This window comes from Protopterus annectens, chromosome 7.part0, assembly GCF_019279795.1.
Source record: "Protopterus annectens isolate FY-2018-M chromosome 7.part0, PAN1.0, whole genome shotgun sequence".
Lineage (NCBI taxonomy): Eukaryota > Metazoa > Chordata > Ceratodontiformes > Protopteridae > Protopterus > Protopterus annectens.
This window is the reverse complement of record NC_056739.1, coordinates 1,557,082,042-1,557,106,583: the sequence shown is the minus strand read 5'-3', so window position 1 is coordinate 1,557,106,583 and position 24,542 is coordinate 1,557,082,042. Positions and strand designations below refer to the sequence as shown.

At 43.0% G+C, this 24,542-nt stretch overlaps 1 protein-coding gene across 3 annotated transcripts in view; it reads left to right on the top strand.

Moving 5' to 3' along the window:
* Nucleotides 1-24,542, top strand: part of NUP210 (nucleoporin 210) — a 2,490,054-nt gene that overhangs the window by 964,792 nt on the left and 1,500,720 nt on the right. For all 3 annotated transcript variants that reach the window (XM_044078102.1, XM_044078101.1, XR_006365597.1), the window contains one exon: nucleotides 8,210-8,431. In XM_044078102.1, the coding sequence (XP_043934037.1) occupies nucleotides 8,210-8,431 (222 nt within the window). The remainder of the gene's footprint in view (nucleotides 1-8,209; nucleotides 8,432-24,542) is intronic.

Sequence of the window (24,542 nt, the reverse complement as noted above, 5' to 3'; positions counted from 1 at the left end):
AGCCTATGTCACGAGACTCCAGCGCATCCTGGTCAAGGAACTGGCAGAGTCTCCCCCTAAGTCCATGTCACAGGAGTACAGGGACACATTCTCCGCAAGGATGACCACTTTAAAAGCAATCTCCAACACGTCCATGCAACTCCTCTCACATGCTACCGAAGGAGCAGCTAGGGCTGCTGGGTCTGGCTTGTTCATGAGGCGTAACGCCTGGCTCAGACTATGTCAGTTTTCGGAACCTTTCAAGGCGTCTTTTGCCAACGCCCCTTATAACAGATCGACTCTTTTTTGGTAAAACCGTCAGAGACTTTAGTCCAGAGTGAGGACAGGACGACACTGTCTGCCATTGGAATCCGCTTCTCGAACCCTCAAATCCTCACAGATCTTTTTCCCGGAATCAGAGAGGGCAAAAGAAGATGTGGTTCCGGAAGTCACAGTATTCCCAGGACACTCAGGGCTCTTCTTCCCCCAGAGGCAGAGGGGGACAGAATAGATGTCGGCCTAGAGGCAGAGGGGGTACAAGGAATTTTGGGTCTCGAGAACCTTTCTTGGACAGGCCCGGACAGCAACTCTGAGGGGATTGCCTGACTATTCTACTCTGGAGGCAGTCGGGGGACAACTGTCATTGCACCTGGCGGCATGTGAGTCCGTAACATCAGACCACTGGGTGCCTCAGATCATATCCAAAGGATACTCTATCCCCTTTGTGGTTCCTCCCAAACACCTCCCCAGACGTACCACCCACGCAAAGAGAGGCAGCAGCACGGGAAATCTCCCAAGCTGCTAGAAAAATGAGCCATTGAACCTTCTCCCCAGATCAGTCCGGATCGGGCATCTACTCCAGGTTCTTTCTGGTGCCAAAGAAAACGGGGGACGTAAGGCCCATTCTGGACCTGTCTACCCTGAACCTGTCAGTTGCCAAAGAAAAATTCTGGATGGTCACACTACAGTCCATCATGCCATACCTGCAAGAGAGCGACTGGATGTGCTCGTTAGACCTCCAGGATGCCTACTATCATATGAAGATGCACAGAAGCTGCAGAAGGTTCCTCCGCTTCCGGCTAGGAGTCAATATTACCAGTTTCAAGCCCTACCCTTTCATCTCACCACAGCCCCCAGGGTGTTCACCAAAGTGATGGCGGTAGTAGCGGCTCACCTGAGGCTTCAGGGGATTCAAGTCTATCTGTACCTGGACGATTAGCTCCTCACTGCGCCCACCAGGCATCTACTTTCTCAAACCAGGGATTATTTCTTAAAGCTTGCTCTGCAATTGGGGATTACAATCAACACATCCAAATCACTTCTAAATCCTGTCTAGGTGATGGACTACATTGGGGCAAGGATAGACACACAACAGTGCAAAATCTTCCTGACCACAGAAAGTGTACAAAACCTGAGGATGCATGTCTCCTTGATCTACCGTTCTCATCTTCCCTTGGCAGAATCAGTGTTGAGGGCTTTAGGTTCCATGGCAGCGACCATAACGCTTCTTCCGTGCGCCCGGTTATATATGTGAGTACTACAGTGGACACTAGCGGTACAATAGTCCCTGTTGGAACATCCATTATCGTATCCAGTACGCCTCAGTCGAGTCTGCCGGTCGTCCCTTCTGTGGTGGATGTGCTCTCTGGAAATCTTGGAGGGATCACCTTTTGTTCCAGCCTCTGGCCAAGCCGTAGTAACCACGGATGCCTTCCAACTTGGGGGGGGGGCATTGTTTTGGCAGGATAGCCCAAAGCCTGTGGTCCCCTGTTGAGACCAGTTTGCACATAAACGGTCTAGAGATGAGGGTGGGTTTTTTTGGCGTTACAGGCCCTTCATGCCTTTCTTCCTCTGGGAACCATTGCAATTCAGTCAGACATGTCAGTGGTCTGGTACGTCAGCAAACAGGGAGGGACCAGATCTTATCCCCTTTGTCGCGAGGCCATGAGAGTGTGGGAATGGGCGATCTCCACCAGGCGCTTTCTCATCGCAACGCACATTCTGGGACGGTCCAACATTCTAGCGGACAGGTGAAGTCAGACTATTCTGATGTCTTATGAGTGGTCTCTGAATCATTCAGTAGAGGAACAGATCTTTCTGGAGTGGGGTCAGCCTTGCTGTGATCTCTTCGCATCTCCTTCCAACGCGAAGTACAGCGAGTTTTTCGCTCCAAACCCTCTGCCGAGGGAGTCCCCCAGAGATGCTCTAGTCCATGCTTGGCTCCACCCGGTCTTCTGCATGCTTACATCCCAGTACCTCTTATTCCGAGGTTTCTACAGAAAGCTCATCAACTGGGGAGCAAAGTGATCCTCATTGCTCCATTTTGGCCCTGCCAGGTATTGTTTCACTTCCTTTGGTCTCATCTTCTGGCTCTGCCTTTGATCCCATTCAGGATCTGATTTCACACCCATTTGGGGTTCCTTATCCGAACCTGGACAGTTTGAAGCTCACGTCTTGGCTGCTCCAGTTCCCATGATTGCTAGGACTCCTGGATCATCCTCTTCAGTTAGGTCTATTCTAGTGGCAGCTCATAAGTCTTCAACCAGGAAGATTTACCTCAGCAAATGGAAACGTTTTTCCTTTTGGGCTTCTCAAAGGAGTTTAGACCCTTTCACGGCTCCTATTTCTGCCATTCTTGATTTCCTAGCCAATATTTTTCAACAAGGAACAAGCTCTTCTACTATCAAAGTTCAATTAGTTGCCATCTCTCATTTTCACGGGGGTGAGAATTCTGCCTCCCTGGCCTCTTCCAGACTGTGTAAAGCCTTTATCAAAGGTACTTTCCTGTTACACCCCTCCGGTTAAGGATCCTGTTCCTCCATGGGATCTTTCTATGATTCTTCAAGCTTTGGTCGCTCCGCCTTTTCAACCTGCTGCAACCACAGATCTTAAATTCTTATCTTGGAAAACAGCATTCCTGGTTGCTATCATCTCTGCTAAAAGGGTTTCAGAACTGCAAGCTTTGTCCATCAAAGTTCCATATATGGTTTTCCATAAAGATGGGGTTTCCCTTCGGACCAATCCTTCCTTTCTTCCTGAGGTTGCATCACAAGTTAACATCAATCAGACCATTAACTTACCTGTTTTCCCAAACTTTGCTAACAAAATAGAATACAAACTCCACTTGTTGGATGTTCATAGACAGTTATGATTTTATTTACACAGGACTAAAAACTTCTGTAAATCTGATCAATTGTTTGTGTCCTTCTCTAAACCTTTTTTGGGTAAACCTATCTCCAAGGTCACTATTGCTAGGTGGATTTCCTTGTGCATCCTTCAGGTCTATAAGGATAAAGGCGTCTCCTCTGGGTCAGGTGAAAGCTCATTCCACTATGTCCATGGCTACTTTTGTGGCCTTTTGGTCTAGAGTCTTATTGGATGATATTTGTTCTGCAGCTACTTGGTCCGCATCTCATACCTTTATTTATCACTACAAATGGGATTTGACTTCTAGAAGAAGAGCATCCTTTGGTTTCATGGTGCTCCGGAATATCCTTCCATGAGGGCCACCCAGGAGTTTAGTAGCTGGGGACTGTGTCCCACAGGTTGAAGACCAAATGAAGTAAACTACTTCAGTTAAAGAAGTTATGTACTCACCATAACGTTCCATCTGAATAGTTCTACTTAATTTGTCTTCAACCGTCCCTTTCTCCTTCCTCCTGACCTTATCATATGAACAGCTTGTTGGCTGCAGCTGTAGGTCATAAGGTTTTCTTCAGGTCGATTCTCAGTATAAGGGTCAGCAAACTCGATCTGGGGGTTGGAAGGTAGTGGAGGTGTTTTATGGGTAAGGGGAGGAGCTTGGAGCAGATGCTAGTGAATTTGCCGGCTAAGATCCGATACGGATTCGGTACCCACAGGTTGAAGACGAAGTAGAACTACTCAGATGGAACATTATGGTGAGTACACAACTTCTTTTTTTGGCAGGCAAGAGAGTCTGTGTTGGTCTTTCCACATCTCGAAGGAACTAGACTGTTATGAAGTGGAGGTTCCATATAAACCAAATGGAGCTAAAGGCAGTGTTTCTTTACCTGAGGGCTGTATATGTGAGGTAGAGCTGAGGCAAAAACCCCTCCTGAACTGGTCCAACAAACCTGCTGATAATATGTTGCGTAGACAAGCAAAATAGCATGTATTCATGCTTTCCTACAGTGGATATAAAAAGTGTACACACCCCTGTTAAAATGCCAGGTTTTTGTGATATAAAAAAATGAGACCACAATAAATAATTTCAAAATGTTTTCCACCTGTAATGTGACCTATAACCTGTACAATTCAATTGAAAAACAAATCTGTTAGGGGGAAAAAAAAAAATTACAGTAAGCTGGTTGCATAAGTGTGCACACCCTCAAACTAATACTTTGTTGAAGCACCTTTTGATTTAATTACAGCATTCAGTCTTTTTGGGTACACACCTGCCATCAAATAAAGACACTCTGATTAACCCCAAATAAAGTTCAGCTGTCCTAGTAGGATTTTCCTGACATTTACTCAGTTACCTGCCATAGCAAAGGCCATGGTTCGCAGAGAGCTTACAAAACAGTAAAGGGATGTCATTGTTGAAAGGTATCAGTCAGGAGAAGGGTGCAAAAAAATTTCCACAGCATTGGATATACCACTGAACATAGTAAAGACAGTCATCAAAAAGTGGACAAAATATGAGACAACAGTGATGATGTTGCAAAGAACTGGACATCCCTCCAAAACTGATGAAAAGACAAGACGAAAACTGGTCAGGAAGGCTGCCAAGAGACTTGCAGCAACACTGAAGGAGCTACAGGAATTTCTGGCAAGTACTGGTTGTGTACTAGATGTAACAACAATCTCCTGTATTCTCCATATGTCTGGACTATGGGGTAGGGTTGCAAGACAAAAGCCTTTCCTTACACAGAAAAACATCCAGGCCCAGCTAAAATTTGCAAAGCAATATATCAAGTCTCCCAAAAGCATTTGGGAAAATGTGTTATGGTCTGATGAGACAAAGGTTGAACTTTTTGGCTACAATTCCAAAAGGTATGTTTTGCACAAAAACAATACTTTGCATCACCAAAAGAACACTATCCCCACGGTGAAGCATGGCAGTGGCAATATCATGCTTTGGGGGGTTGCCTTTCTTCAGCTGGAACTGGGGCTTTAGTCAAGGTGGAGGGAATTATAAACAGTTCCAAATACAAGTCACTTTTGGCACAAAATCTTCAGGCATCTGTTAGAAAGCTGAAGATGAAGTGGAATTTCAACTTTCAACATGACAATGACCCCAATCATACATCCAAATCAAAAAAAGAATGGCTTCACTAGAAGAAAAATAAAGTTTTGGAATGGCCCAGCCAGAGCCCAGACCTAAATCCAATAGAAAATCTGTGGGTTGACCTGAAGAGGGCTATGCACAAGAGAGGGCCCTTACAATCTGACAGATATGGAGTGCTTTTGCAAGGAAGAGTGGGTAAATATTGCCAAGTTGTGATGTGCCATGCTGATAGACTCCTACCCAAGAAGACTGAATGCTGTAATTAAATCAAAAGGTGCTTCAACTAAGTATTAGTTTAAGGGTGTGCACACTTATTCAACCAGCTTATTGTACATTTTTTATTCTTTATATTTTTCCCCTAACAGATTTGTTTTTCAATTGAACTGTACAGGTTATAGGTCACATTAAAGGTGGGAAAAGTTTTGAAGTGATTTATTGTGGTCACATTTTTTATATCACAAAAACCTGGTATTTTAACAGGAGTGTGTAAACTTTTTATATCCACTGTATATGGAAAGGCAGCCTGGTCATGTACTTAAGGTATTCATAGATTCATAGGTTAGTACTAGGCTAATTGCCCCTTGTGGGCCATTTTAAGCCTAGCCAATTGCCCCACGTGAGAATCAAACCCTACACCTTGTGTTTGTCAGGTTGTTTTCTTAGCATTTCATATACCAGGAGAAATAAACATTTTGGCAGATGTCCTGAGAAAATCTCAAGTCCCTTCCTGGAGTAGGATATGTGCGTCTTATATTGACTTTTTCTCCATGTGAAAATTTTGATTCTTGCTGATTTCTCCTCATTTTATAAAGATTGGAGGGTGTGGTAATCAGTTGAGTTTCTCTTTTGTGGCAGCTGAAATTCCTGTACATCTTCCCTCAGTTCCCTGTGATTTCATGCTTAATTGCAGAACTCCACTTGCAAAGTTCAATCTTGTCCTACTCAGTGGTTGAAAAGGTTGTGTTTTTAAGTTTTGTCGCCTCCTGTCTTTACCCTCTGGTACAGCACAAGTAGTTCCCTATTTTTGTGCTAACACCCAGGGATGTAGAGCAATGCTTTACTTTCATTTATATCTCCTTTTTTATTCCTGTAAGACTTTCAGACTGGAGTTTGTAGGTGATCGAAGCCACTTGAAACTAACACATCAAATATATTCTGCTGACTGGAAGATGTTCCCTGATTGAGTGGAGAGGGTGGTCTTTGCTGTGGCTTAGTTATGGCAAGATGCTTTTCTTAGTGAACATTACCTCTACTTAGGCTCTGAGGTTCAGATCTTTATCTTCTTCAGTGAACTATAGTTGCTGTACTGCAAATGTCTTGAATCTGTTAAGATGTTAGAATTGTCCTTAAACCAGTCCTTCCAGCTTCCTGAATTTCTTACGCCAGCAGAAGACCAGAGAGAAAGATCCTTTCACATCCTGCATGTTCACCATCAGCTCATGTTCTACCTAAGTGAGAAGATTTGCATCAGAAGACAGGACAGCTGTTCATCTCCTTTCATCTTGGGGGGGGGTGTTATTTGCTAAGCAAACCATTTCTAACTTGACTGATAACAGCATTGTCATTCACCATGTGACAGTACCGCCACCAGCTAGAAAATGCTACTGTTGAAGTTCACTATGCCAGAAGCATGGCTGCTTGCTTCAGAAACGTGCCCTTTAGAAACATTTTTGTAATGACCCCCTGATTGTTGTTGCACATCTTTGCCAACCATCATTGCTTGGGCCATGATTTGAGTCATGATTCATTTTTGTATTTCAGTCCTTCAAAGCTTAGACTTTGGAGTCATTACTTTTTCACCAGATCTAGCTCTTACCTACTTGGAGGCTTTAATATTGCTTTGGACTATTTCCAGTGAAACACCCAAGAATGATGCTTTTATTATCAGATATAGCAGATTGTGTTCACCACATTGATCTATGAGGGAGCCCTCTGAGGTGGATACTAAATAATGGTACTGCTGTCACCTGTAGCCAGACTGAGTTTCAAGTCCAGCAGATGCTATTAATTTCTTGTAATCTGGGCAAGTGTATACACTCTATTTTGGTGTATTGCTTTTTTATTTTGCAAATTGTGTTCATGTGGTTGAGGGTGAACTGGTAGGCGCATGAGTTAGTCTAACTTTACTAGTCCATCGCAGTGTCACAATATGCACTTGCAGGTGTGCACCAGGTAGCCCACCCACTTTGACTTGTGGGTACTGTAGATAAAAATAACCAGACTGAAAGTAACAGAGGTGAACATATGTATCACTTATGCTATATACCTTCCAGGAAGCACTTCTTCACAACGGGATATGTTGATTGATTATTTTGTAATTATTCTCTTTTCTGAACCAAAAGTTGCATGTTGCTTGCACAGTGTATGTTTAGTCTGTATTATATTATCACTTGCCTGTACATCATGCATTTTGTTTAAATGTAAATATATTCTCTGGGATTCTAGTTTAAATGGGCTTAACCAGATGGACTCCCAGTAAACAAAACATAATCAAGTGTATGTGAAATGTCACTTACCCCATCTCCTTTTATTGTGATTATAATTGATGATTTTATTTTAATTAGTTAAAAACAGCAGTAAGGTAGTAAAAGTAGTCAGTTCTTAAGGAAACCAGTCGCAAAGTAGTACACTGTATATGTGTCCTGAAACAGCTCCATAATGCTTCAAGTTAGATGATGTCTGTTAATGCTTTGAAGAATGTGCTAGTTAAAACTCCTTTGTGGTGACTGAAATATGGAATTACTTGGATTAAAGAGTCACTAAACAGTTTTTGGTTGCTTGTTTTCTGAGTAAAACTCTGATTACTAGATTTTATTTCTCAAAATCACACTGTTAGACTGGTTGTAATAATATGTTTTCCTCTTATCTGAGATAAGCTTGGTTATCTAGAGTGTTGCTTCTTTTTACAGATGTGTACATTAAAACGTAGTAAATGTTTTTGAATGGGTTTGCTTTTAGTTTAATCAGTACTATTTGTCTTAGTCTGTAGATCCAGTGTCTATTGCTTTGGTGAGTTTGGGATCTTCTAAAGACATGTTGTTTGAAGGAGGACCAAGGCCTTGGGTACTGGAACCGTCAAAGTTCTTCAGGAACCCCAGTGCTGAAAATACAGAGAGCGTCATATTAGTATTGTCTCGTCCTCCTACATCCAGAAGCAATATGCAGCACTGGGTTAAAGTAACTTGCAGAGCGCTAGGAGAGCAGGTAAATGAAAAAAAAAAACTTGCTATGTCCATTAATCTGTTTGCTTTGCCATTTACTGAAAATTGTGGCAGGTATGTTCTTTACATTTTTATAAATATCCAGTCTTAAAATTTAATAATTTTGTGTTAATTTGAAAACAAATGTACACATCTGCAGATGTAATGCTGTATTCTCCTTGACTTTATAGATGTCTGAATTTTGCCTTAAATGTTTTTGTGTACAGAAATGTGCAGTTTTGAGAAGAGAGAATATTAACAATTAAGTGATGGGAGGCATTATAACTATATGCTTAAGCTATGTTAGCATACATTTTCTACTTTCATCTTTTTAAGTAAATAATACCAGTAGGCCACCTTTAATCCTCTGACTTTTAAGGTAAGTGGTTGCTGCAGTTTGAAATAAATATTGGCAGCTTACGAGATACAGTTAGGGGCTCCATCCATTCATTTTTATCCCTTGCAGAGTTGCAAGGACTCCAGAGGCTAAACCGGCAGCCATTTAGTACAAGAATTAAAAGATGATGTTCTTCGTGTTTCACTGTTGCAGTCATCACATTTGGGTTATCCCTGCCAGAGTAGCCCTCGGCCGGCACGAATACCAGAGACTTAGTATTTCTGCATTGGTTGCTGTCTCTCCAGGACTGACGTCAGGTCATCAGTAGTATAAAGTAAGGCAGTCTTTCTTGCTGTGGAGCCCGAAGCAGAAGCAGTTTGCACGAGTGCCGTTCGGCCGCTACCTGATTTTCGTCTACCGAATTGAAATTGAAGTCTTCTAAAGCTAAGTACCCCGTTGGGGATTCTTTTTTCTTGCACTAACCGATGTCAGAAAAAGTTAATAATTGTCTCGCCTGTGGAAAGCAAATACCACACTGAGACTTCCATTCTTACTGCGTCACTTGTTTAGGCTCAGACCACGAAGTCCCTTGCTGTCGTTTCTGTGCTTTGTTCAACACCAGAACTATCCATCGTTGGTCTCTTATTGTAGCCATTCGGTTACAGTCCTCGAACTCCTGTATGGCTTCGGTAAACCATCCGACAGCAGATCTTCCAAAACCATAAAGATAAAGACAGACTGCAGAAGTCCAGACCTTCAGATGACGCTTCCATTAAGCTAGTCGTCAGTTCTCCAGTCCTCCGTGAGGTGCTTTCGCAGTCCCTGATGTCTGCTTCTGTAGATTCACAGGCTGCTACCGAGACCCTTTTGGAGTCCGGTATGCAGAAAAACTCTTTCGACTAAGGATCCTGTGGTCGTCTCTACCTTGGATGGGTCCGGAGCCGCTGAGCAGGCACCAGCTTCCGAGGAAGTCCTTCGCCCTACTGATTCTCGACACAAACTGACGTCTTCTTTCGTGACTACCGTTTTTTCAAAACGACCGAGTTTCTAAGGCCCAGGGTACAAACCACACCCAAGAAACCGATTACCCACTCTCGGGCACCTGTTTTCTTGCCTCAGTCTCAAATGCTTAAAATGGCAGAAGACCTTATCATGCTGATCAGGGGAAGCCAAGCTACCCCCTCCAAAAGGTAAACAGATCTGTCCCCTAAAGTTCTGTCTGAACAAGAGTCTGATGAATCTGATGCATCAGAATATGAAGACATACAACCCCTCTGTACTTATGAGGTTTCTGATGTGGAGGATTCCATTCCTTCAGCTTCTCCGCCAGAGGATTTTTCCTTTGGGGAAACCCTGCATACCTTAAGGGAGCATTTCCAATGGGAGAGTCAAGACTACCCTCAGTCTAAAGAGAGACTCAGGGAATTCCTAGATCTTCCTCAGCACAGACCTTTGGCCATCCCCCAGTCCTGGATGTTGTGGAGGATGTTTTCCTGGAATCCAGCTTGACTCCTGATACCCTCCCTCCTGCACCCAGAAAACCAGACCGTTGCTATAGAGTCCCTGACTCTCACAGATGTCTCTTTAAGAATCCTACTGTTGACCCTGAGGTAATTTCTCAAGGGCCTAAAGGAGTTAAAGCAACCTCTGCTAAGAGTCCCACCCCCTCAGATAGGGATTCCCGAGCACTGGGCAGATGGGGTAAAAAAGTATACACCTCAGCTTCCCTTGCTATCAGGGCACTAAATTGTCAGTTCCATATGCTGAAATTTCAGCAACATACCCTGGAACTCCTTAAACAAAAGATGTCTTCCTTTCCTGTTTGGGCAGAATCTAAAGAATTACAAGAGTTAATGCATTCTGCAAGTCAAGTAACTAAACACACTTTGCACTGTAGCTTTGATGCCCTGGAAGCTTCTTGCAGGGCAGCAGTCAATGGATCTGTCATTATAAGGCATGCTTAAGGAACAGCCCCTGCCAGACCATGTCAAATCTAAATTGTTGAATGCCCCCTTGAACAAAGATAACTTATTTTGCACTAAGGCAGAAGAGGTCCTAAAAAAGATGGAAGAAAAAGCAAAATCTATGCAAACAGTTAAGGACTTCTGGCAGGTCCAGCCACCTTGGTTCAGCAGGTATTGTCCCACCAAACACTGATCCTTTCCTACTCCCAGTAAACCGGTCCAGCCTAGACCCTGGAGAACCAGACCCCCCAGACAGCAGCCACAGGGAATGCAGAGATCTAAGCAGTGGACTACCTCCACTTCAAAACCAGGGAGTTCTAAGCCACCCCTTATGGTAAGAACTCACAATGACTCACCCCACCACCCCCTCCCTTTGCCCACCTTCACTTACCCCTAGGAGGAAAACTCTCCTTTCATGCAAGCACCTGGGCCACCATTACCAATGACCACTGGGTTATGAACATAGTCTCTTTGAGGTACAATCTTTCCTTCCACACCCTTCCATCCTCAAAAGGGTTCCCAGACCTACCACCAAACCAGTGGGTAATGGCTCAAAAGCAAATCCTTTCTCTGCTCTGTATGAGGGCTGTAGAGCATGTTCCTGCAGAACAGATGGGCCAAGGTGTCTACTCCAGACTTTTCCTGGTGCCCAGAAAAGAGGGCACCTGGCGCCCTATCCTCAATCTATCCATTCTAAACACCTTCCTGGCAATTCCAAAATTCAAAATGCTCACCCTCCAGGAGCTGCTATTCATACTCTCCAAGGACGCTTGGCTAGCCACCCTAGATCTAAAGGAGGCCTACCTTCACATTCCTATCAGGGAATCTTGCAGGAAATACCTCCGTTTCAGGGTAGGATCTCAGCACTTCCCTTTGGTTTATCCACTGCTCCCAGAGTTTTCACAAAATGTCTGGCTCTGGCCATTGATTTTTGCAGCAAAGAAATATTCAGATTTACCCATACTTAGAAGACTGCCTGATTCAGGCAGACAGCCAGGAAAAGCTGCTCAAGCACCTGGCCTTTGTCAAGACCCTTCTAACCTCCCTAGAGTACACAATCAACGAAAAGAAATCCAAACAGGTGCCCACCCAAAGGATTATCTTCCTGGGAGCAAGCCTGGACACAACATCCCAGATGGCATACCTTACACCAGAGAAACACATTTTCCTGGCAGACTACTTCTCTCAAATAGCCTCCAAGCCCCAGCTATCTGCAAGGAAGATCCTGTAAGCTCTGGGGCTCATGGCATCTTGCATACTACTCATTCCATATGCCAGACTGCATAAACTTCAGTGATACCTAAAAAGCCTTTGGTGTCAACATTCTCAAGACCTAGAAACTCTTCTACCTATAATTCCCTGCATCAGAAAAGATTTTCTTTGGTGGGCAACAGCGTACTCCCACAACAAGGGACTGCCTTTTTCACCAGACCCTCACTACAGACGCATCAGACTATGCCTGGAGTGCACACCTGGACGGCAGGTGCATAACAGGGCCAGTGGAGCCCCCAGCAAATCCCTCTGCACATCAGTCAAAAAGAGATCATGGCTGTGCAGCATGCATTGATAGCTTTCAAGCCCCTTCTTTTTTCCAGGGGCTCTCCTGATCAAAACAGACAACACTATTGTAATGTGGTACATCAGCAAACAGGGAGGGACTCACTCCTACCCTCTATGCAGGCTGGCCATGACCCTTTGTCACACAGCATCTATCATGCAGCTGCATCTGCGCATTTCCTGCCAGGCTCTCTCAACTCTCTGGCAGACCAATTAAACAGAAATCTTCTGGACCCACACGAGTGGCAGCTCAACAGAAGAACCTGCACCCTGATAACTCAGAAATGGGGCATCCCAGAGGTCGACTTCTTTACCTCCCACACCAACCATCAGCTCTGCAAATTCTGCACCAGGGAGCATCACTGCATGGCTTGGAAAGTGGATCCCCTGTCCTTCCCCTGGGTCAATCTACCAGTCTATGCCTTTCCTCCACTACCTCTCATCCCCAGGGTACTGCTCATAATAAAGGAGTAAAAAACAAGGGCCATTCTGATAGCTCCAGACTGCCCCCAGTAGCACTGGTACCCCCTTGCTGCACAGCCTGCCCCCATTGCCCCCATGGCACCTTCCTCAGATCCCACACCTGACCCAGAGGGAAGGGGAATTCATGCTTCCCCAATTGCAGACACTCAGTTTGGCAGCTTAGCTTATTCCCTATCTCCGAACCAATCTGCCAACCTCAGTAAAGAGGTCCTAGATGTTATCCATGAGGCCAGATGCCCTAGCACCAGAAATTCTTATGCTGACAAATGGAAAAGCTTCTGCACCTGGATCCAGGCTAAGGGAGCCAATATGGCACAGCCCTCCCTCCCATCCTGGATTATTTATCACCTTTTACACAGTGGCCTCTCTTTCTCTTCTATAAAAATTCATGCCTCTGCTATTTCTGCTCATTTTCCCACTGAGCAGCCCCTTTTCTCACACCCTTTGATCAAACAGTTCCTAACAGGGGCTAGCAACTTGAGACCACCCAGAAGGGCACCAACACCAGCTTGGGACCTTAACTTTGCATTGGAAAAGCTCACCCTGCACCCCCCCTCCCTTTGAACCAGCTTCTTCTGCAGAGCTAAAATTTCTCTCCTGGAAAACAGCATTCATTCTGGCCATCACTTCAGCCAGAAGAGTCTCTGAGCTGCAAGTGCTCATGGCTGTGGAACCCTTTATCTTTCTTCCATGCTGACACGGTATCCCTCAGAACTAACCCATCCTTCATGCCCAAGGTGGTGTCCATTGTGGCTCTCAACCAATCCATTCATTTGCCCACATTTTTCCCTAATCCCCAAAACAAGGGGGAAAAGGATTCTGCACTCTTTTGATGTGCACATACAGCTCAGATTCTATCTGGGCAGGACTAATTCCTTCAGAAAGTTGGATCAACTGCTGGTTAGCTTTGCTACAGGGGCAGAAGGCAAAGCCATCTCCAAACAAACCCTCTCTAAATGGATAGCACACTGCATCCATTTCTGCTACAAACAACATGGAAAGCCTCTCCCCAAGGGTGTCAGGACACACTCCACCAGAGCAGCCTCCACCTCTGCAGCGTTCCTCAGTAAGTGTCCCCACCAGGGACATCCTGGAGGCTGCCACCTGGACATCTGTTCACACTTTTACCAAGCATTACCACCTGCCTCTCTTCTCCAAATCCAGGGCAGGGTTTGCCTCTGCAGTCTTGCAGGGCATCCTAGCCAACCTCTAGTTTCCTTCACTGCCTCCACCCTTTTCGTCAGCTTTGGGAATCAACCAAAATGTGATGACTGCAACAGTGAAACATGAAGAACATAGTACAGTTGTGTACACTTACCATAAATGTAGATGTTCGAGTGTATTCACTGTTGCAGTCCTGGTTTCCTTCCCTCCATCCCCTTTTCTTCTCTTTCCTTACAAATGACATATTGGTATTTATTTTCCACTGGTGGGTTTTTTCCACCAGAACATGGCTCCTACTTGGGGGCTCCTGACAGGTTAGGGCAAGAAAAACTGATGTAATGGCATTTTCTGCCTTACTTTATACTACTGACGACCTGACATCAGTCCTGGAGCAACAGCAATTGACTCAGAAATACTAAATCTCTGTTATTCTGGCTGGCCGAGGGCTACCCTGGCAGGGATAACCCAAATGTGATGACTGCAACAGTGAATGCACTTGAACATCTACATTTATGGTAAGTGTACACAACTGTACTTTCTGGGCAAGGCACTTGGCTATCACAGTCTACAAATATGCACACTCATTGACTCAAACACTTACACACATACACAAACACACACAGACATTCACACACTGTGTTGGGTAGTTTAGACAATTGCCAGTCAACCACCTGCATACCTTTCAGAAGTGGGAGGAAACTGGTGCACTTGGAGAAAATCCAGATAGACTCTGAAGACATGCAGGCTCCACACAAAGTACTGCAGATGAGATTTGAGTGGGATAACCCTTTGGTAAATGCATTTTCTGGTTATGCAATTCAGTTCTGTTCACTAAGTTAACTCATTGCTTGCCATGGTGCTATAGAGAGGTAAAGCCTTGACTGTGGCCCAGCTGACCCAAGTTAGAGTATCAGCCCAGATGTTTGGTGCAGAAGAGAGGAGGGAAGGTTGCAAGCTCAGGGCACACTGACACAATTGATCTGCTTAGTGGGGACTGGGAGACAGTGTATAGCGTTACCTGTGAGCGGGTGAGGCATCTTGCTGCCATCAGTCCATTGTGGAAGAGAGGGATGGGATATCTGTAATGCTCCTGGAATATTACTGGAAGCATGCAAGAGACTTGACATTTAAAGTGAAAACACTCCCCATTAGCAGTATGACATTGTTACAAGTGCTTCATTGTCCCTACTGGCTGAAACATGGATGGTTGAGGAGAAATGCTAGGGGCAACAGCTGATCAGCTATCTAGAGCCAAAAACTGGCTTTAAAAAAACATAAATAAAAAGGCAACCTATTAATTTCTTTAGCAATGTGATATGAAGTGTTTGTAGTGTTGGTGACTGACTCAGACATGCAGGGAATCTTTTCAAAAAACAGCTGAAATGTGCTGAGGTAATTTAATCAAAGGTTAAACAGCAGTATGTTTTAGTTTTGCAATTAAGTGTGTTTTAGCATATCACCTTTCTAATTACAGTACTGAATACCATACATGCCAGACAGCATTTACATTTAACGAACTGATAATGGTGAGTCATCCGACCTAATGGCATGGTGTAGTGGGCTAAAGCACTGACTATGACCCAGGTAACTCTGGTTTGATTAGTGGCTTGCGTACACACTGACATGGGAATATGAGCATGCATTCTAGTAAACCTTGTGGTATTCAATAGAGGTTGGGGGAATGCTATGGGTGGTGGTGTCTAAGGAAGCTAGGGACAGTGTAGTGGAGGTGGAATGATAAGCCATAGGTACTCCATTGCACATCCATCCCAGAGACATCACAGGTGTGTGCAAGGGATGGAGAAAGTAGGGGCATAATGAAAAACACTCCCTGGAAATAGTGTGATGCTGCACAAGGATGCTAGATTTCCACACTGGTCCTGGGCTTCAGACATTTCTTGCCTGCAGAGGCTAAGGTGGGTCCAGAAGGCCCAGTACAAGAGCTGATGGCTACCAAAAAGAACCTATAGATATATATATATATATATATATATATATATATATATATATATATATATATATATATATATATATATATATATATATATAGATATATAGATATATTTATTTATACGTATATATAGCTGTATGTATGTATACGTGTGTGTGTATTTATTATATATGTATGTTGTGGTCATTCGATTGGCAGTTCACTTTACTGACAAAGAAAAGGGTGGTTTATTTAATCTAAAACTTCTTTGATTGACACTATATTTGATGATCACTCATTAAATTGAAAAGTGTGAAATGGTGTAGAAAATTACTTCTGGTGTGGTTTTGGAGAAAAGGAATTAAAATGCAAATTAGTGTTGATCAGCATTTTTACCATGATAATTTGCTCCGTTATGTTCCACCATGTCTAGAAGTTTAAATATGTGCACCAGCAGTGATTTGGTGTGTAAGGAGCATTTTTTTCCCCTGTGGTTGTGCAGTGTGGAGTTAGTTTATTTACTTGTCTGTTCTTATGAGCTTCCAATTCCCCACAGATGAGGTGACTGTTTTGGACAGTGAAAGGGGTGTACTGAGGTGGCAGGACAGGGGAAAAAGATAAGCTCATTTATCTCTGTAGGAAGGCCTTGCAGATTTTCGGGTCCTTGTATGGTTTGTCTTGAAATCTTCCCCTGCATTTATTTAGGGGGACTCTAGACTGCATGCAAGAGAAAGAGGTGGATTTGGCAGGGTAGTTTCTTTGGTACATGGATCCCAAAGTTAGGAAAATTAGTCTGCAATCTTTCATAATTTTCCCTTGTTCTTGTAAAGTTTAAGCAAGGTGGCTGCATCAGGGTCAAATAAAAGATCCCTATTCAAAGTAAATCTAGTAGCTTGGCTTTATGTCTTCAGGCAGGGACTGAGAGCAAAAACATTTACCTTCTAATAACAGAACTAGTAGCAGCTGATCTGAAGGGATCCTCCACTGCATCATAACTGCATTTTATCCTATCCTATCCTATCCTGTGATCCTATGATTTGATGCAGTGTCTAGCCACCTCTGAACCCTGAGCCACCATGGACATGGCCTGTTGCTTAATGCCTATCCCTTCCATAGAGGCCAGTGTTTTATTTAAATCTCCCCAAGTAGACGGTAAATATTTAGTAATTTGGGTATCGTAGTTAATAGCTCTAAAAGCTAGAGTGGAAGAGGTGTATACCTTTTTTTCCAGTATATCCATTGCCCTGCTATCTTTATCCAAGAGAAGGAGTTTGAGCCAGTGTCTGCTCTAAGTACTTTTTTTATCAATATCTGGCTGATTCCTGCAAATCTGGTTTTGAGCGTGGTAAAAATATTGGTGAGCATTTATCATGGCTTAAGAAACTTAATTTCAGAACAACAGAGTTTGACAAACTTAATGGCTGCACCACATGTACATTCATGTTTATTGTAAGGTTATTTTTAAAACTAAACATTTTACATCAATTAGTACTTTTAGAATGTATAACGTTAGGCAGCCAATTACCTGCAGTTCTGAATGGTTACTGTATGTGACCATGTGCAGTTGCAGAGTGTTTTATGTGGGTCAGACATTAAGACCTTGAAACAACACTTCTGTAATTTTAAATGTAGAAGAGATCGAAGTGCATTATTTAAACATATTGTTGAGCATGTTACTGTACACTTCACTTTTGGGATTGGTTTAATTGTTGTTGGTGGATTTTCTTTAGTACAAAACCATGAACTGTTTGATAAAAAAAGAGAAAACATGAATAGGAAATCTCAGTGCTGTACACAAACAGGTTTTAAATGAACACATTTGATGAATTTTCTACTGTTTAGCAATGTGTTCGGATGTGGATACAGTTGCTGTATTTTCTCACTAGATGGAAATATTGCCATGTAAAAATGATCTAATGTGGTTCATTTCCTTTGATAAAAATGTGATAAAAATATATTTGAATAGGTTTTCAGTCTTGCAAAAGTGCATTGTGATGAATATTTTTTTTTAATTCATTATTTAAAAATGTGGATGAAGTTATTTTGGAAGGGTCATGTGACTAGTTTTAAAAATTATAAATAAGCGCTTATGTAAAGTGCACAATAGATGACAGTAATGATGCCAAGGGGTGAAACCAGTTTATGATCAGTGTTGTTCAGCATTTGTTATGCTAATATTTGGTATAGTTATTAAAAAACACTGTTCATAAATCTTTTTGGAGTGCTGGCTTTGTTTTTGTGGAGAGTTCTGTGTTATTTAACTACATCACCATTTCACTTAATCAACAAGAAAAAACAGTGCTTCATTTAATCTAAAAGTCATTTGATTGGCACTCATTTTATTGACAATCTCATGCACTCTAAATGTACCTTCAGTCATTCAAGCGTTACTTGAACAAGGCTCAACAGGACCTTTGCCATAACAGCACATAGGATCATAGGAGGTTACTAGGCTATTGGCCCTGAGGCCCTTATAAGCCTAGCCAAGAGTTTAGTCCATGTTTAGACAAATCAGCACCCAATGCCCCTGTCCAGCAGGAACATGGGTGGAATCCCAGGGATATATATTTTTGTTTCCCATCCATTTATCCAAGTTGAGCTTAAAAAGGGGTAAAGAGGTACTCTGATGTGGAGAGGGAGTCTATTCCATAGATGGGGGAGTCTCTGGGACACAAATCTGTCCCGCCAACAAGTCTTGTTGATGTCACAGACCAGGTTGAGGCTGCGTGTGTGGGTTACTTGAGTGGAGCTTGACTTGTGGATATGCAGCAGTCCCATCAAGGTGGGGTCCGTGATTTGCTTGTATGCCAGACAGAGGTCACCTCTGAGGAGTCTGTATGAAACTGAGTAGAGGGGGATAGGGCTTTTAGCCTGTGTATGGTAGATGTTTGAGGCCTTGGATCCTCCTTGTGAGGAACCTCTGTGGTCTCTCGAGCTGCTGCATGTGCTTTGCAAGGTACATGCCGGAAGGGGTGTTGTATTCAATAATGGGCCTTATAAGGGAATAATACAGGGATGTTATGACCTCCTTCTCCCTGGATGAGATACCCTTACTTGTGAGGTGGGCCATGTAGTAGGCTTTCCGTACAACGGAAGCAACATGGTGGTCAAAAGTCAGGTTGCTATCAACCTGGGTGCCCAGATCGCTCACGACTGATTGAGTGTTTAGGACATTGTTATTAATGTGATAATTTGTGGGGACATCACTCTCCCCAAAGGAGATGATGATACATTTTTTGGTATTCAGCTTGAGGCCATGTTTCTGGCACCAGTCACTTGTCTGAGTGAGACCCTCTTGGAGGATGTCCATGTCATTAGGGGAATTGATGACAGCACTCAGGCTTGCAGTCCTCTGCAAACTTGGTCAGCCATAGCCCACTGGTTTTGGCCTGCACCTCAGAAAAGTATATCCCAAATAACAGAGGCCCCAAGACCGAACCCTGGGGTACGCTGCTTGTTATGGGTGTACTGCTTGAGGTGGCTTCCCCTATTTTGACTACGTGGGTTCTATCAGTGAGCTGGTTTGCTACCCATCTGGTAACATATGGATTGATACCTAGTTGAGAGAGTTTATCTATTATGCCCAAGTGGGGAATAGTGTCAAAGGTTTTGGCCAGGTCAAGGTAGGCAGTGTGCACTATCTTCCCCTCATCCATAGCGTTGGTGACTGTCTCAAAGAAGTTTACCAAATTTAGCAGACATGGCCCCCCCTTGACGAAGCCAGTCTGTGTAGTTTCAAGTGTTTGGAGGTTGCCACTGTCCTTGTTAATGAGGTCCATGATAATCTATTCCTTGGCCTTGCAGATCAGGCTAATTAGGCTGATGGGTCTATAATTTCCTGGATGGAGAGAGAGGGCTCTGTTCCAGACTTTTTCTTTTACAAAAATGGAAGGAGAATAGAGACCTGTACTGGATTGTTCCTCCTCAGCAATTTCCTCAGGGTCCCCATATTCACGATGCTGTTGCTCCAGACTCTTCTGCCCTTAATCCTTCATAGGCCTTTCTGATGTCCTTGGATCTGAATGACGCCTGTCTTCACATTCTGATCCAGCCTTCCTTCAGGACAGTTCTAAATTTTTCAGTGTGTTCATCACATATTCATATTGCTTGCTTTTTGAATTGTATACAGCCCCAGAGTTTTCACAAAGTGCCTGGCACCAGTCATAGTCTTTTGCATTTCTCAGGGAATTCAAATATTTCCATACTTAGATGACCTGTTAGTACAAATGTCCTCTCAGCAGACTCTCCTACTTCATCTCAGTTTCACTATGTCCCTCCTTCCAAGTCAGTTTCACTATGTCCCTCCTTCCAAGTCAGGGGTCCATGATCAACTTAAAGTCCACACTGGATCCCACACATTTTTTGGGGGGTTGGGGCTGTAGACCAGACACAAAACTTATGCAGGCTTTTATACTCTTAGACAATTTACAGTCCCTGTCTCTAATTACTTCCAGTCTCCTCTTCTCTTTCAGACTTGCAAGAGAGATTCTCAGGACACTGGGATTCATGGCTGCAACCATTCCCATAGACTATTCTCCATATCAAAAAGATTTTGTGGTAACTGAAATCTTTCTGGTCCAAGCATTGTCACCCTCTGGACACTCAAATTCCCCTTCTTCCATGCTTAAAGAAATACGGTGGCAGATAACATCGGTGAACCTCAGTCTAGGTCTGCCTTTCAAAGTGGAGAATGCTCTGGATGTTGAATGCGGTGCATGGATGAGTTCCCTGAGAGTTCAGGGACAATGGCCACCAAATCAGATGTCAGAGCACATCAACCTAAACGAAATGCAACCACTAATTCTCCTACCTCTGGGATCTGGGCTCCTTCAGAATTTTCACAGACAGCACTACTGTCATTTGGTACATAAACAAGCAGGGGGAACAAGATCATATCAACTAGGCAGACTGTCATTTATGGCTTGGGAACAGGCCAGAAAACAGACCCGTCCCTCCAAGCTGTCTACATTTCCTCATAGGACAACATCCTGGCAGATATTTTAAGCAGATCAAGGGAAAATGAGTGGATGCTAAATGGGGAGGTCTTCCTAGATATAGTCCACAAATGAGGTATTCCACAGATCTGTTTGCCTCCATCCACAATAAACAATTACTTTACTTTTGCTTTAGGAATCCTTGCTTTTAGTCTTTGAGAACAGATGCCATGTCTTTTACTTGGAAAGGGACATTTCTTCAAGCCTTCTCTCCTCTTCCATATCTCAAAAAGGTCTTACTAAAGAAACTGAGAGACAAACCAAAGATCTTTCTAGTGACTCCATTTTGGCCAAGGTAGCATTGGTTCCCCCTTCTGTACTACCTGAAGCTACCTCACAAAGTGGACTTGCTCACATTGCATAAGGGCTCACTTCCTTGTCCCAATGCATCATGTCTAAACATGCTTTTCTGTAGCCCCCCATCCTTCCCAGGGTAGAGGTAAAACAGTAGTATTTCACTGAACATGTACAAAAAATATTTGTTAATATATTTTCTGATGTGTTTTACCTTACACATTATTTCTTATCCTACAATGTGAGTTTATATGTATTTGTATTGTAAACTGAACTTGTATGCATCATAAACTGAATTTTTACAGATTGTAAACTGAATTTCTGTGTATTGTAAACTGTTTGTAACTGGAACTTTTCTCCTCTGGTCTCTACTGAAAATGGGTCTCTGGCCCAGCTGGACAAATCCGGTTAACAAATGTCAATAAACAATAAACCTAACACTATGGACGAAAAGATTCTGATCTCTTTCAGAAACCAGTTTTCTGAGGACATACTACAAGTTCTCCAGGAGGCAAGAAAACTTTCTACTTAGAAATCTTGTATATCTGAATGGAAAAGATTTTCAATTTAGTGTCATGCTAAGAGACAGTACTCTGTACAAACAGGTGTCCCCATTATCCTGTATTATTCGTGTGAATTATTAAAAGCTGGTCTGCAAGGCCAGCCTTAGGCATAGGTGAACAAGGCAACCACCTAGGGCACTGTTCAGGCCGGCCACATAAAGGGCGCAATTTTATCTACTTGCTTTACTTCATCAATGTAAATTGTGTTCTTCCCCATTTTCTCAGCACCCTGTACTGCAGCGTTTGCACCCTCCCCCCACTTCTGTAGTCCAAACCATGATTCGCATAGCACTGTCCCCTGCTGTGTTCTTCCATTCCCTCCCCCGTGCATGTACACAATCAGTCAGTGGCTATCACTTACTAAATATTATGTAAAGCATCCAATCAGTGATGCTGTCATACCACTGACGTCTCCAGGTACTACTCCATTCTGTGCTGCTGCTAGTCTAAAACACTGATCGCACCCACCTCTTACCCCCCTTGCTTTCTTCATTAACGAGATAGAGGTGGACCGATTGTTTGTTTGGATTTTCTTTTCCCTGAGGCATGCATGAATCGGTGGCTTGATTCTCTTCTGCTTCTCTTGACTCTATGGACAAGCTGAGAGCGATGTTATTTTTAAATTTTTTGTTGTTTGTGCAGCTTAAGGTAATTTTATTATGAGGAAAATGCCAGAAATACAAAATGAACCAAAAAACTTACAACTAACTGCAGGTTAACGGCTGGTTCAGTGCCTATAAGTAAAAGAGCGACTTTAGTTAACTACAAATACATTAACCTGCAAGTTAGTTGTAAGTTTTATTATGATCCGAAACGATAATCACTCTTTACAGGCTTGTACACTAACCTGTTGCAGTTGCTCATTATCCTGTGAAAGAGAAATATCTGCAGGGTGCAGGAAGTTGGTATCTGAGCTTTTATTTTCTAGTTCTTTTATCCAAACAACTGTACCTCATGAGATTTGCCAGGTAACAAAAGTACTAAAACTAAAGGCTCACGGTCACCAACTGCCTGCAGATGTTTTAACTGCTACCTTGGGTCAGGAAAATCTGCTCCTTGTTGTAAATTTATGGGGACTTGTCTCCGGAAGTAGGTTGCTAATACATGCGCTTCTACTTGTGTTTTTTCCTTGGAACAAAAATAAACGCAGAGCAGGACACATTTTATTTATTTATTTTATTTTACATTTGTACGGGTTGTTCAACTGGATATCATATCCTTTCAGCAGAGAGACCGGAAAAAGCTCCACCAGTACAAAAGGTTTTGAGTTACAGGAGAAAAAGAAAACGTCTTCATAACTAAAACATAAAGAAATATCAAGTACAATGCTTATAGGGATTAATAAATCTAGAGATATATAATATAGGGTTAGCAGGGGGCAGTAGTAGATAGAGAAAAAAAGATGGCATCGGGAGATAGCATGGAGGGTATTGGGATTTTTAGGACTAGTCTGGTTTGGTAGTCATTTTATTCATAAATTTCTTATGAAAGTTTTGGAATCCCAGAATCTCCTAAAGAGGAGCACAAGTTTGTATTTTCCTTTATATTTTTTGGCAGCGTAGTAGCTCTTAACTTTTTATCTGAGGAATTAAGGGCAAAGCAAACAATTTGGGAAGGAATTTCAAGTTAGAAACACTACTGTTACACTACAAAGTTAATATAAAAAGAGATGTGACTTGGCACTTATTTTGTGAAGTAAAAAGTCTGTAACTGTCATATTTACAACAACTGTAATTAAAAATACAGCTGCAGTATGTAGCCATACATATTTAGGACATTTCTTATTGTTGCAAATGTGCTTATTGCTCAATTTACTCAGTATACTTTCTGTGATCTGTTAGGGTCGTGAGGATGTCTGGATTTGTTTTTGTCTCTGGCTCTTAAAGTGTAAGCTGCTGTTAACTCGGGGGAGTTGCTAGCTATTGTAATGGATTCTGTGATCTGGTGTCATGAGAATGTCTGTTTTTTTACCATTTATTTCTCTCTGGCTCTGAGTATAAGCTGCTATAAACCAGAAGGAGGGGGAGGTTGCTAAGCACTTTGTTAGGGTGGTGAGAATGTTTGACCATTTGTCTCTGGCTGTAAGTGTAACGCATCTGGTGGGATTGAATTTGCAAAAAGATGTAGAGAGGCTGAACCCAAGCAGTCTGTTCAGAACGGATGCACAACATGGCATTTTTGTGTTGCTTGCTGTATTGCATGTGTAGGTAAAATGAAGGTTTGTTGCAAAACTAGTTTGTTTGTAAGCAAATGCTGCTAGCCAAACTCATTGTCATTGAATATTCCCAGCTTGCATTCTCAGTGGTGTAATTGTACTGAAGTGGAAGAGGTGTGACTGAGTTTTGGTGGGCATAGCTTAAACTGGCCAAATTAAGTTGCAATGTAACAAGGAGACCAATCCCACAGTGCTTTTAGTGACTGCATCACACTCTTGCCATTTTGTAATCTGCCTGTATCCGGTGTGTATAGATTTCCAAAGAATATCCAGATTTTTGCCCTTTTTTTGTCAATTTTTCATCAAATTGTGGATGTTCGTCGTGCATACAGCTGCAGTCATTACAGATGGGTTATCCTGCCGTCAGGCGGGTCCTTGGTCGGCCAAATTCCAAAGTCTAGGTCCGGCGTCGGTTGTCGTCGCTTCTTCCCTGACGTCAGTGCGGCAGGGGTATAAAAGAGGCAGCTGACGCCATCTTCTTCAGTCTTTCTTGCCGCGCGGTGCCCGAAGCAGAAGCAGTTCGCAAGTGCCGGTCGGCCATCTCCTGAGATTTACGAAAATATTTCAGCCGAAGTCTTCCTGAAAGCTAAGTACCCCGTTGGGGAAACTTTTCT